Source organism: Rhea pennata, chromosome 2, assembly GCF_028389875.1.
Source record: "Rhea pennata isolate bPtePen1 chromosome 2, bPtePen1.pri, whole genome shotgun sequence".
Classification (NCBI taxonomy): domain Eukaryota; kingdom Metazoa; phylum Chordata; class Aves; order Rheiformes; family Rheidae; genus Rhea; species Rhea pennata.
This window is the reverse complement of record NC_084664.1, coordinates 152039059-152052924: the sequence shown is the minus strand read 5'-3', so window position 1 is coordinate 152052924 and position 13866 is coordinate 152039059. Positions and strand designations below refer to the sequence as shown.

The window sequence follows — 13866 nt, the reverse complement described above, 5'->3', positions numbered from 1 at the left end:
TATCCAGATGCCCATAAACCAGACCTTTGACACAAGGTGTCCTGCCTTCAAAGCCCTTGTCTAAAAATTTAACTCAGTGAGTTAAATCCAGAGCTGCTACCTCTCAGGGTGCACTGCGCATCAGCTTAATTGGAAATCTTGAGTTCAGGCATCTTGTTCTCTTCTGGCGAAGTGGATTCACTGGAACAGGAACTAGAGATTGACTCTCCAACACCCAAGATGAGTGGCACAACCACTGGTCTCCTGTCTGTAGCCTGTGCTAGCACCCAAGCAGTCTGTGTGCTAGCAGCCTATCTGCCTAGCTAGCTATGCTCTGTGTGGTGACAGAAAGTAGGAATCAATCCCACAGCCAATCATCAATCTGTCTCCTCTGTTAACAGGGGTAAATTCATGTTAGCTGGGTAAATTCTCTGGAACTGATGTGAGATATAGTAACAATGTATGTATAGAATAATAATATGAAAAATACATGCATAGAATAAGAATACACACATAGAAAAATGTAAAAACTTCCAAGATATTTATCTACAAATAATTTTATCCTTTAACTCTTAAAATCATTACTGTACTTTTCTTCACTAAGACGGAAGTCCATCACAAATGTTTCTTTAAACTCCAGTCTCCATCCTTGAAGGTTTCCAGGACTCAACTGGATAAAGCCCTAAGCAGCCTGGTCTGATCTCAGAGCTGACCCTGATTTGGGAGATCTCTAGTCCAGCCTCCAGCTCAAGTTCCCTTCCAACCTGAATTATTCTACATTTCTGTGATTCTGTATGATATGACAGTACATAAAATAGAACAGCTCCAAAAGAGAAGCTCATTTAGATTATTTCAATAATCCCAAGTTTAGGACTCTTTAAGTTAGTGGAAACCAGGCTTCAAATCCCTAATAAACATGATGGCTTTCCTGCGTTTCCCTGCAAGGGTGCAGCTTGGTAATACCGCTAAGCCAATTCAGCAGCTAGTCGCCACATATGGGGCAGTCCTGCTCACTCCCTTCCCCCCAACCATATGTTCCTGCTGATTCCCTTCTACCAGCAACAGCAACTGTCTGACCTCATGGAGAGCTGATTCAAGGAGCTAAAAGGCAGGAGGGGGGAATAAAATAAAAAAAAAAAAATCTTTCTGTCAGCTTAGCTTCCTATCCTGGATCACCTCGGGGCCATACAAGTGCCAAGCGCTGGCACACGGGAGCAGGTGAGAACATGTAGCCAGTCTAAGAGGGAAAAGCAACTGCATCTTCCAGCTACTGCTGGCATTACCGTTGAGCTGAAACATCAGGCACTTAGCTCTCCCCTTATGTAGCACAGAAACCTAGATACTTACCTGGCTTTACACAGTGCTTGGGAGTCAACACTCCCAAGCTGAGACTACGTTGCCTTTGTGGATTTGCCCTTTAGGCTCCTGCCACGTAAGGCCTAACTGGTAACATCAGCAGAGGAATTCAGATGTCCCAGGTCTGTTTATATCAGTGAGTAAATTTTTAAAATAAAGAAAATATTCTATATCTCATTTCTAAAATGCAGTGGTATTTAGCAATCTGAGCTACATTGCTCAGTAGTTTATACATGTATTTTTCCAAGAGCTTTTCTTACAGCATTTAAATGTTTTTTTTTTCAATTTGAGCACAATAGATGCAGCTATGCTTATGGCGAGATATCTGCATTTGATTTAATAACACACTTATTCTTACATAATCAAAATACTTTTTTTTTAATTCAGTTCATGATATTTCTGACTGGATATTCTATTTGCCCAATACTTATCCTATGTAAAGAAATGTAAACCATTGACAAATACAGTGTAGTATCAGCAAAACAAAAGACATTCATGTAAAAGAAAAGCAGGGAGAACAACTTTGTTTACTTCACTGTCCTTTCAAGGAACCATTGTAATCAGTCATTCCACCAAATCGATGCACAAAGTCTGACAGAGGGAACACTGAGCCCCATCCTACTTCGGGATTCATACTGATGAAATCATCCAAATTCATCTTGGAGTCTGAACAAAGAGCAAAAAAGGGAAATTAAAGTTCCTGATTCAGCATCTGTAGCATAGGTAAATATATGTCAATCAAACACCAAGAAAAACTTGTTTTGATAGTATAGATCAAAATACATGCAATAGCAAAGATTAGTAACGTCTTTGCAAAGCCACAATCCAGCAAGATTCTGCAAATTACAGGATGCCAGAAGAACGCCTATTTCTAGTGTTTGAAATGTTGCATTTGTCCTGATGCTTCTCTGCCTATGGCAAAAATCACATTATCTGATCAGTATATCCCCAGTCATTAGAAAACAGTACATGTAGGAAAGAGAAAGATTTTTCCTTGCAATGGTAGCCTAGAAGGGTTAAGTAGGATCAGGAAACTAGTGTGCAAATAAGAACAACCAGAATAGGAAACTGCAACTCAACAGGAGTCTTAGGGTCTCTCTGTATTCATAGAAATATGATTACTTGGAGGGAAAGGAGATATTATTCCTCCTTAAAGGTCTGAACCAAAGTCAATTGAGTCAGAGAACTTTTGCATTGACTACAAAGCAATTGAATCAGGACAGCAGAATCAGTCAGAAACTGAAGCTGCTTTGCCCCTTAACTTTGTCTTTTATGATGGCCCACTGCAAAGCCAGAATACGAAGACTGGAGGAAATGTTCGCCCTAGCCTAGCCTGTAGCCTAGAGGGACTCTCAGGCTAAGAAGGGCACAGACCTATGTTGGGGACAAACACTTTTTTTTTTTTTTTTTTTTTTTTGAATCCGGAACCACTGCATGGGGTCGGGGGGGGGGGTTAACTGCCACATTTCTAAAAGAAAAGTAACTGACAGCTTTTTGCAAGGAGTTTGATTTGATCAGACCCCTGCAGGAGAGGTGTCCCCTGCCTCAGACAGCTAAAACAAGACTTACAAGCTTTTTCTGGAGCTGGCCTGTTACAGTCTTCACTGACTCAGACCCATACTGATCAGAGGTTTATGACTCCTGAGTTTAGTCAGCTCTGACTACGAAATCTTGAGTTCTGTTTGTGGGTTTGTTGTTGTATGTTATCACTGATGATCTGTGCAAATAATCTTTTTAATACTTATTTAAAAGAAAACTGGAAGAGGACAAGTTTAGAGAACAGACTAAGAGAGCCAAGGGATTTACTGTTAAGCTTTTACACTGTATTTATTTTAACATCGATGATTCATGTGCACATTTAAGGATTAAGAACCAGAGTAGGGTCTAATGAATGGATTAAAAATTCCATAGGACAGAATGTGCTTCAGCTGCAAAACATTTGTGTAGTTAAGCTTACCATTATGGACAGTATAAGTAAGAAAGGGAAGACAGTGTTTGGGAATCCCAAACCCAACAAGCCCCATGTGTAATCCAGCCCCTGAAGTCCTCTTATTTGCATCACACATTATTTTATGGCTTTGTTGTCAGCCTAATCACAGCTCTAACCACTTTTCTGGCCTTTTTGAGCTTTGCACTTTGAAAATCCTTGTGTCCAGTCAAGCATGGTCCTTCTGCTAAAGTGAATCTGGCAGAACAGGGCCAGACTGTCTGTTTGACTATGCGGAGATTTCAAATTACACAAGCCCAGCAATTTGCTGTTTTAGCTCAAAATCAGTAGGAGAGAATAACAACTGCTGGTGGTTGTTGGACTGGTAAGTCTGGTTTCCAATTCAGGTTGTCTTTTCCTCCCAGATGCTTTTGTTCTAAAATTAATGTGATTACATATGTAGTTTAAGATTTGAAATATAGGACAATTCTCTGCTTTATGTGCACTGAGCATAGTATAATAATAATTTCATAAAAACACTCTGTGAATGGTAAAGCAGCCCAAATTGTTCCAGTACAGTTACAGAAACAGCTGTAGTTGTTGTTGTTACCAACATGAAAGCTGCTGTCATAACGTCTGGAGGAAGTAAAATATTTTTTTTTTAATTCAGAAAGATTGTGGCAGAGCATAAGACAGTCCATCAGAGAAGTTTAATGAAAGGAAAAATTATTTCATAAAAGCAAACAAGAGCCTTCCCATGAAGAGCAGATGGTCTAAAAATCAGCCAGTAGATGGCACTGAAGCAGTATGACAGCTGGGTAACCATCCACGGGGGGGGGGGGGGGGGGGGACGACACTAAAAGAGGCATGATAAGAGATACCTATGCCACTCATTATTCGTATGCTGTATTTGAATGCCATGCATGCTATATTGGACCTTACAGCTTTAGGAAACTGCTAGGCAAAAATGCACAAAGAACAACACAAAGTCCTTTCTCTGAGGCCAATGGAAAGTCAAAACAGCCGAATTTACAAAACAGAGGCACTTGGATGCTACCATTGACAAACCCAATGGATTTTTCTACAAAGGCACAGGAGGAACATCCACAGCATAAGATTTACACAAGGTCAAGAACAAGACCTTTTTTTACATTTACATTACACTCATGGTCCTTTTTGGGAGCTGCAGCTACTTCACTAGCCTGCATTGGTGCGTACACAGAGCTAATGCTTCTTTTTTGACCAAAATCACTTTGCTACATACACACTGCACCGATGAGACCTTGTGGATGCATTTGGGTATTCTTACCATTTGTTTTTCCTTCTTTAAACCAAGTCTGACACTTTTGACCTGAGCAGGGGCAAAATAAAAGGCCATACATTATCAGATGGCATTATTAGCCATGATACTTGTGGCTTCTGCCAACAGCAGTTAAAAAGCAATGTTTCAGACCCTGGGCTAACTCTGCGTAACAATAGCTGCCTAAAGTGCAAGTCTGAAAGCTGTGAAGCCTAGCTCTGTGGCTGCCCAACCTTGGGGGTACGTAAAAGGTTGGGGTCTTCCCAGACTTATCTAGGCGTCTGCAGTTCCTTTCAGATCCCCCCTCCTCTGCCTGGCAGAGAGGCAAGTCCTTGACACAGAGTGGGAGAGGCTGTTACCTTTCCAGTTGGAGGGGGCTGTTCCCACAGCTGACTGTACGTAAGTCATCTCAGTCCATCTTAGTGTAAAATAAAGTTGGCTACCTTAAATCACCTTTTATAGAAAGCTGTAAAATTTCAATAAGCCACTCATAGTATTTAAATATTTCTATCCCTACTTGTACCTTATTTGCCTCTATTCTGACTTGATTCTTTGCTCACACTCAACCTCAGGAGCTAAGGACCTAACTCAGCAGATTTGAGTATTATTCTCAGAGAACAGGAACAGAAGGTTGTGGTACATATGAGCTATTCATGTCCCTGTCAATGCTCTCTTTGCTCTCACTAGGATCCTACCACCACCTCCGAGAGAAGACACGGGAAGAAACTGCAGATGTCTGCCTGGTCTACATCTAGCAGTCTGTCTGCCAGACAGATGTGCCATACTCCTCATCTCCAGCATTTCCTAGCTGTCCTACTCACTTTTTTAAAACAAGCAAATTAAAAAAAAAAAGGGGGGGGAGGGGAATGCATCATTTATGACAACGACGGATTTTAATTAAAACAAAAAGAACAAAAAGCCTTGATGAATCAGTCCTGCCAGTGTGCTACCACATACCAAGGAAGACTTGAAGTTCAAACCAATGCTTTTCAGTGTTAGAGCTGATGCTAGCAGTTGTATATAAGCAGCAAGACCATCTGTTCCGAGTAAATTTGAAATGTACTGTGCAAGCTGTATTTTACAATGTATTTTACACTGGCTTGCAGTAAGGAGGGATGATTTCATCGGGACTCAAACTAAACAGAATCAGACCCCATTCATCTGTAGCAACAAGACTTAAAAGAAAACCCCAGCCAGGCTAGCCAGCCCTAGAATCATGAATCCCTGCTTCATATCATAATCTTCATTTTTTATTTTTTGAATAAAACACTAGACTCTCCTTTGTTTTCTTTCAACAGGAGGCCACTGGCATCCTGGTGGGACCAGGGAAATCTGTGACAGCTTAGGAATGCGTGTTCCAGCAGAGTTGCTTTGACTACACGGCCCAGTGAGAAGGCACCCTGACCTCGCAGCTGCACCCTGCTCATCACTTAGGTTAACCAGCTGCCTCCAGCACCTGCAGCAGCAGAGCAGAACAGAGGCCAGAGCAATGAAATATATAGGCCTAGCTCTGGGAAACAGTTATGTAAGAACCAGTTGTAAAAGGCTAATGCTCAGCATGCAAGTTCTGATCTGATGTGACTGAAGTCAAATCAAGCAATTTTCTGCAAGCACCTCAGCATTATTAAAAGACAGAAAACTCCAATCTTTTTAAGCATGGACTTGAATTCATGCCTCAATATAGGCTTAATTTAAAATGTTTATTTCGCAACATCATGAGCAGCACAATTAGTTTAGGAATTATTCCTTTAAAGTCAGTATTTGGGGGGGGGGGGGGAAGCTTCATCAGTTACCAGTTACTGACAGAGGCCCCTTGATTCAACTCCAAAAGGAAGTTCGTAGTCATTAAGTATTTCCTGATATATTAAAAAAAAAAAAAAAAAAAAAAAGCCCACACACAGTGGTCCCAGCATCCTGCTCCAGCTACATTCTGGTTTAACAGCTGCTCTGCTCTGGAAGTCAGCATTTGAGTATCAAGGACAAACACCTCTATTATTACTTTTACTAAAAGTTTTCAAAATCCATGGGATAAGATGAATAACTGTATAAATGTAACTAACATGATTTAACATGCAGCAAACTGTAGCAACACAGCAGTACTACAGAGATGATTAAATACAAAGAGCTCACATTTTTTGTAACAGCCTAGTACTTATACTTTGAAAAAAGACTGATATTTTTACTGTATTTTTCAGTTTCCCAGTATACAGCAAAGTAATATAAAAACCCTGTATGCTTTTGTAATCATCTTCAAGAACTTGAGAATTTGGCTGCTCAAGATGACATTAGTATAATAATAATGATGAAAAATAAATATAATGCTCGAATCTAAATGTCTCACAAATAAACTGATATTAAAACAATACATGTGGGTACATTCTGCAAACCATTAAACTGCAGTCACTTCTAACATGAAATGTGAGCAATTTAATCTTATGCAAACACAAATTTACATGAAAAACAGAGTACCCTATCTATCTGAAATGGCAGGGAGAAAGTAGTTATCGGTAATGGAAATTGGCACGGATGTGAAAATTAATACCCCAGGCTCTCTTATGATAACAAAAGGCGAGCCACCCAGTTTTCCATCAAGTTTAAGTAAGGCATTCTCATGCTTGATAAAACTGTGCTGAGACATTACTTTAACACTGTCTCTAAGGAAATGAACTACCAGCTCCATTTGCTCATAGTGATGCTCTCTAAATCTACCTGCTGGCCTACAAGATTCCTGCTAACATACAGCATGGGGCCTAGATCCAACTGGAAGTTAAGTACATGCAAGTTTCATAGCAGTGAAACCTAGACTTCGCAATGACTTACAGCATCGGGTACACTGAGGCACAGAGCTGTACCAGATGCATCAAGTGATAAAAGGCAAGACAAAACAAAGCTTGAGAAATTGGTAGTGAATGAGAGACAATCTGAAATGGGTATCTTAGACCTGATACAAATCTTTATGCTACTTAGTGAATGCACCATCAGTGGTACAGGATAAACAGTTTCCCTCATGTGCAATATTTATTACAAAGACAAAAAGGTGAGAGCATCTCATCACTGAGAGAGTGCCTAGTCCAACTTTGGACTCCTCACTGCAAGAAGGATACTGACATACTGGAGCGAGTCCAGCAGAGGGCCACCAAGAAGGCTGGGGGCTGGAGAACATGACACACCAGGAGAAGCTTAGAGAACAGACTTTCCCAGCCTCAAAAAGGGAAGACTGAGGGGGACACCTTAGGGCTATCTACAGCTGCCTGATCACAGGATACGGAGAAGACAGAGCCAAAGTCTTCCTAAAAGTGCCTGATGACAGGACAAGAAGCAGCAGACAAGCTAGAACATGGGAAATTCCAATCAAATACTAGGACAAAGAAATTTAACATGAGGGTGGTCAAATATTAGAGTATATTGCCCAGAGAGGTTGTGGAATCTCCATCCTTAGAGATGTTCGAAACTCAACAGGACATGGCCCTGAGCAATCTCACTATTTTGACTTGTTTTGATCAGGACTGAATGACCTAGTGAGGTCCCTTCCAACCTGTGGATCTGACCCACACAGCATGGCACAGAGTAAACAAATAAAGCACAGGAGGAATACAGGTCTACATATTTATCACCAACAACACAATCTAGGGGGTGGCTGAGATCATCTAGCAGTTGATCATCTGTGAGGTAAAGTTCAACCAAGCAACAGAGATAAAGGAAGAATTAGAGCTGTAACCACAGAGTCATTCATTGTAGCTGAAGGTATATGTATACATCTGTAATTGAGTCATTCCGTACCTTACTGCCTGCAAACAATGTTTTCTACTATTTTGATTTGACTAACAGTTTTTCCTCTTCCTGGAACACACCGGTCTGATATTCATCCCACCTTTTTTAGCTCTCAACTACTGCAAAAGTAAGGTGTCAATGGGCAAGAAGCTCTCAGTAAGCTTCAAAATCCCTGAATCTAAATAAAAATGTTTCTTTGACCCTACCTTACTGAACATAAATACACAGTGTTACTGTCTTTATTAAAAAAGCAGCAAAACCAAACATGCACACCAATAACAAGAAAACTTTTTCAAAACAAAACTTCACCACTCTTTTCTCCATCTGTGAGGAAAATGAAAGAACAAATAAACACATGGCAAATGTTTGCCAGATTGCCCAGCGCATGACTGGAAGAAACTGAAATACTGTGTGGTAAGAATGATCTAAGAATCTCTATAGAAGAAACAGCAATTCTTCTGTGCTGGGACCAGAGACTGTATCTGGATTATTACTTAAGAGGTCCTACAGCTTGGAGCAAAATTTGCCAACCTGACACTTTGCCTTGGCAATATCCTTAGAGCCATTCACCTGAGACAGGAACCTCAAAGATCTGCGTGAAGGTAAATCTAGCATGCTGAGCTGAGATGAAAATCTTCATCCTGACAGAATATCCTGTCAAAATAATCTACTCTGGTAGGATGGGACCTGCCAACTAAAGTGTACTGTAAGCAGTGTGCAAAAAAAAATAAAATAAATAAATAAATAAATAAAGCATCCTTTTTATGACCCTAAGCAAATTACTTGATCTTGCTTCAGTCAGCTACTGTAATGGGAAAACAATATTGCTCACCTCTCCTCCCCTGCTCAGTTTATGAAGATTAGTAATTAATGTTCGATAATGATAAATGCCAGGAGTCATGCTAGACTTCACATATTCACAAAAAGAAATGTCAAAAGGTTCATAGCTTTTGGACGTGTTATAGAAGCATACTTACCTCTTGGGCAAGCTTTTGACTATGTCTTTCATCTCATTAAAAGGAAAAAGAATTAAATCCAGATGGAGTCCTAGCACCTTACCTGTAGTTTCGATGCAAGGGTATGAAGGAGGAGGTTTTTTCCACTTCCCATTGGCATCTTTCATATGAGATCGGTCTGAAGCAAATGTCTTCAAGTACAAATCTGCTCGAATCATTCTGATTTTCCTAAACCGTAATAAAGTTATACCAGAAAATGGAGATTATATAATACCGCATTAGCCACTAAAACAAGAGCCCATTCTTCCTCAAGTGAGCATTCATTTAGTTAAGCAAGTAACTCAAAAATATTGTGCCACGCAGCTAAATGGTTAATGGGAAACCATGGTAGGAAAGAAAAGGGCTTCTGATGACTAAACAATGGCAACTCCAAGGTAACTCAACTCAAGAGCTTTAGAAAAATATAGTGAATTTAGTTTCCTGGAATATAACAAAAATATACCTTTGTTATTATGCATCAATAAAGAGAACTTAAACTTGGATTCCATAAAATAAGATTTATGTTCTTTATCTTTTATGTCCTCACCTTCGAAATTTTGGGTGAAGGCTATCATCCAGCCTAAAGGCCTCCACACTATACACGTCAAAGGGGCATGGAAATGGCAACACCGTGTCAAGATCATAAATGAAGTTCTGCTCTCCACTTGAGGCATGAAGCAAAATAACATGGTAGTCCTGAGAGGAAAGATAATTGCTATTAGCAAAATAGTTACTAATGAGAAATGAGGAAAGGGAGTGAAAATACATTTCCGAAAATCAAGGATTACAGCTCCTAATACTTCAAGGGCAGAAACAGGACTTAAAGCTTTAATAGACCTGTAACATTTCTGGCACCAGAAGAAAAGGTATTTCCTAATGCCTACCTCAACCACTTTTTTTTTTTTTTTTCTTTTAGGAGACCCCTGGTATTCTCCCTGTTCTCTAGTAGCCTCCTTTGATTGAAACCTACAGAGCTAAACTGAGGTGTACGCTATTCCTAAGAAAACAGCAGAGATATCTCCTTCAAGTCCTGCACCAAAATACAGTAAAAAATTGAGTGGGATAATGTATTTTTGGCTTAGTTCCAGTCCTAAATAAAAGCTCACATCCACATACGATGATATGTTAACATTAAAATTATCTAGCAACCTCTTTTAATAAGAGATGTTTACCTATTGTAATAACATAGGCTGTGACTTTGAAGGCCTGGTGTTCAGCTGCCAGAAACAGTTAGAAAAGCAGCATGCAACTGTAAAAAAAAAAAAACTATAAAATCTGGACTGTAGGAATAAGATGAATTCCTGCAGAACCTCAGTAAAATGCTTATGGGTACTATATTGTACTTTTGCAGGATAACTGTTTTACCTTGACACTTAAGTTCTGAGATGCAACTTTATTCTTTTACCTTTAAGAAATCCAAGTATGGCAAAGAATCCTTTCAGGTCTCGGAAAACTGGAATTACCTTTGTTTTGGAGTCAGTTACTTACACTGTTGTTTTGCAGAATTAAATTAATGGTGGTTGCTAACAGCCAACTAAAGTGAACATTAAATTCACTCACAGCACGAGTTTGAGAAACTGTCTTATGACTCTTTCAATATTAAACAGTCCTAACCATAAAGGGATTGGAATGAAAAAGATCTTGGACAAGATATTTTGACAGATCGATATACAAAGTGGATTTAAAACTGTATGCTACAACATTATTTAGAAAAATATTTTATAGAGTATAATAAAAACAAACTACAAGCTGTGCAAATTCTGCGAGTCATTGAAACACCAAAGAAAAAACAGCTTTCAATCATGTATTTGAAGAGAAAAACATTTTGCAGTGGCCTTTTCTGACTCTTATTCCTCTTTTTCATTGTAGGTCTTCTTTTTAAGATTTAGGCTTTTTAAACTAACCTTTTTTTGCTTTAAAATATATTAATACGTATATATTATTGTATATTAATCTTTTGAGAGAGAATGAATTCTTCTTGTAGTAATTTAGAAGACTCAAGTACTTTGCTACTTTTTCCTACTGTCTCATTTCTAAAAGTGCTGGGGATCTGTAGCATAAATCTCAGCTTAATCTTCATTTCCTGATACACAGAAACCACAACATCACATTAGAAAAATGCTTTTGAGGTACAGGATAACTGAAAAGAAACTCTGTAATGACAGAAATTTTTAATGGCAATTACTGAATTATGTTAATTTCAAAAGACATTCTAAAACCACCACTTCAGGTGTCAGCATGTAAACTGATCCTAAGACACATATTACTTGTATTTTCCTGTCCTAGACCAAGTGTATGTGGATACTTTCATTCATTTGTTTCTTAAAAACACAGACATCTCTTTCTTAAAATTCTATAAAGTTGATGGCTTCAGAGGAATATGCACAATAATTTTCGCAGACCTGTTATGCATTCCTACCAATGTTAAAGTTTGCCACATGTAGATTTTACTGTCTCACTGTTATTTTACTACAAGCAGTAAAAAGGAGAGCCAATTTACAGTATTTATGTATCTGTTGTAGAAGAATAAATATTGGTATAGTGTCATTAACACAGAATTATAGTTTGTCAAAGGTGTGGCTAACACTGCCCATGTCTGACTTTGCAGATTAGGGAAGGCCAATTAGGGAAACATACATTAACAAAACACGTGAAGAACATGCTAAGACCCTAAAAAGAATATATACAAAAAGAACAAAATGCCTTACCCAGACAACAGGCTCTTCTCCATGTCCCAATTTCTGCTTCCATAGGGGAATCTGAAAGTCATAAGTAATTTTGAATAAAGATTAACAAAAGTAGTTCTTTGTTAGCCAACCCATTTCACCAGCTTATACCTGCAGTGAGAAAAATACTAACAGTTTTGATCTTTTAGGAGCACTTAGCTGCAGATACTATTCTGGACGATACAATACACTCTTCGTCCTAAACTGACAGGTTGCACGGGAGGTGAATTGCCTTACAGGCGGCCCCGAAAGCACCGGGTAACGATGGGGTGAGCGGCCAGCCGCAGGCCCGGCACCTCGGGGCCGTCCTGGCTGCAGGGCCAAAGCCCAAGCGCCTCCACGGCTGCCTTTAGTCAGAACTCACCATCCTCCTGTCATTGGATATGAAAACAGCGTAAAACTCCTCCAGAGGGTATTGGTCCCGGCTTCTGATGTACTCGCAGAGTTTCCAAACATTTTCTTCGCTGCAAAACACAAGGGTTGGGGGTCTGTTGTTCTTGTTTTCGTTCCCTCCCACTCGCAGTTTCCTTTCTGGCGAAGAGCGCTCTGCTAAGCGCGGGCGCCCGCGGCGCCTTCCCGCTGGCGCCGGCCGGGGGCTCTGCGGCTCGCACACGCGGCGCCTCACCAGCCTGCGAGCCGAGGCGCGGCGCCTCACGACTCCCTTCCTCCCCCGTGCTATGAAAAAAAAAAATCCAATCCTGTTTTTTATATACATATATTTTAAAAAACATAATGGGAACTAGCGACTTCAGCGCACGCGGCGGGGCGGGGGGGCTGAGCCGGCTCCGTTTTGTCGCCGCCGTGGGACTTCGCCACGGCGCGGGGGGAGCGCAGAAGGCCGACCCCAGGCTGCCGCAGGCTCCCCGCTCCGCGGGGCGTGGAGGGCGACGGCGGCCCTTACCAGTAGCAGCTGGTGTAGGTGCAGGCGGGCCGGGGGGGCAGCGCCGCCTCGTAGGCGGCCGCCGGCCGCGCCATGGGCGGCCTCAGCCGGCTGCGGCGGTGTTGGAGGTGCGGCGGCGGGGCATGGCCGGCCGCGGAGCGCGGCTCAGGAAGCGCTGGCGGCGGCGAGGTTACCGGCTATGGCTTCCGCGAGGAAACGCGGCTGCGTGGCAGTGAAGGGACAGCGGCGCCGCGCCTGCGGGGGCAGGGGGAGCCCCTGCCGGGGCCGCCATTTTAGCGCCCCCCTCCCCACGGCGCTTCCCGCCAGGCCGGAAGTAACGAATAACGAGCGTAACATGGCGGGGGCAGCAGGGCGGGGGCGCGGGGATTTTATCGCCCTGGGAGCTGGCAGGGAGCACGGGCCGGGTCACGGCTGCCTGAACTAGCCAGATAATTGTTAATGTCGAACGCAGGCGCGTGGTGCGGCTTTTTGTTCCCTTTTTCGGTGCCAGTGGAGGCGGGGGGTGAACAACGGGCTGGCCTTTGAGGCTGGTGGGTGGCTGTCTCGCCTACCAAGTAACTTCTCGTGTTTCTTCATGCTGTGCTGCGTTTAGGTGGGTATTTTCATCCATCTCCTTGCAAACACAAGGCCTCCGAGGCAGTTAAGAAAAAACTATGGAAAACACTTGGAGGTTGCATAAAGTGTGGCAAAATAGGCCAGTCATTCGTGACATGTAAATATAACAGTTCTGGGGGAGTGCTGAAGACAGGTAATATTTGGAAACTGAGGGAGAGACAAAAAGGCAGAAAGAAGTAAGGGAGCTTGCTGGTATTGCTGTTTGCCTGCATTGGCTGAGCATGTAAGTACCACGAGTCTTACAGAGACAGCGACCCACCACTGGGAATTTTCCTGTGCCCAAATGCACAGTGGTC

The 13866-nt window shown here is 41.6% G+C and overlaps 1 protein-coding gene across 1 annotated transcript; it reads right to left on the bottom strand.

The window, feature by feature from the left end:
* Positions 1-503: 503 nt before the first annotated feature.
* On the bottom strand, positions 504-13252 carry NTAQ1 (N-terminal glutamine amidase 1). The gene is made up of 6 exons (XM_062570598.1): positions 12956-13252; positions 12419-12518; positions 12037-12087; positions 9876-10024; positions 9393-9517; positions 504-2001 (listed from the first exon to the last, which is right to left on the bottom strand). Exons 1-6 carry the CDS (start codon positions 13027-13029, stop codon positions 1868-1870), a joined length of 633 nt encoding a protein of 210 aa, XP_062426582.1. The 5' UTR covers positions 13030-13252; the 3' UTR covers positions 504-1867.
* Between the last annotated feature and the right edge of the window lie 614 nt (positions 13253-13866).

What these genes read in the sequence shown, in the direction of transcription:
- NTAQ1 (XM_062570598.1), bottom strand. Translation starts at nt 13,029, where the DNA reads ATGGCGCGGCCGGCGGCCGCCTACGAGGCGGCGCTGCCCCCCCGGCCC. An exon ending in TATCCAATGACAGGAGGATG is followed by an intron (nt 12,088 to 12,418) that starts GTGAGTTCTGAC and finishes TATGACTTTCAG; the next exon opens with ATTCCCCTATGGAAGCAGAA. An exon ending in GAGAAGAGCCTGTTGTCTGG is followed by an intron (nt 10,025 to 12,036) that starts GTAAGGCATTTT and finishes CTTTCCTCTCAG; the next exon opens with GACTACCATGTTATTTTGCT.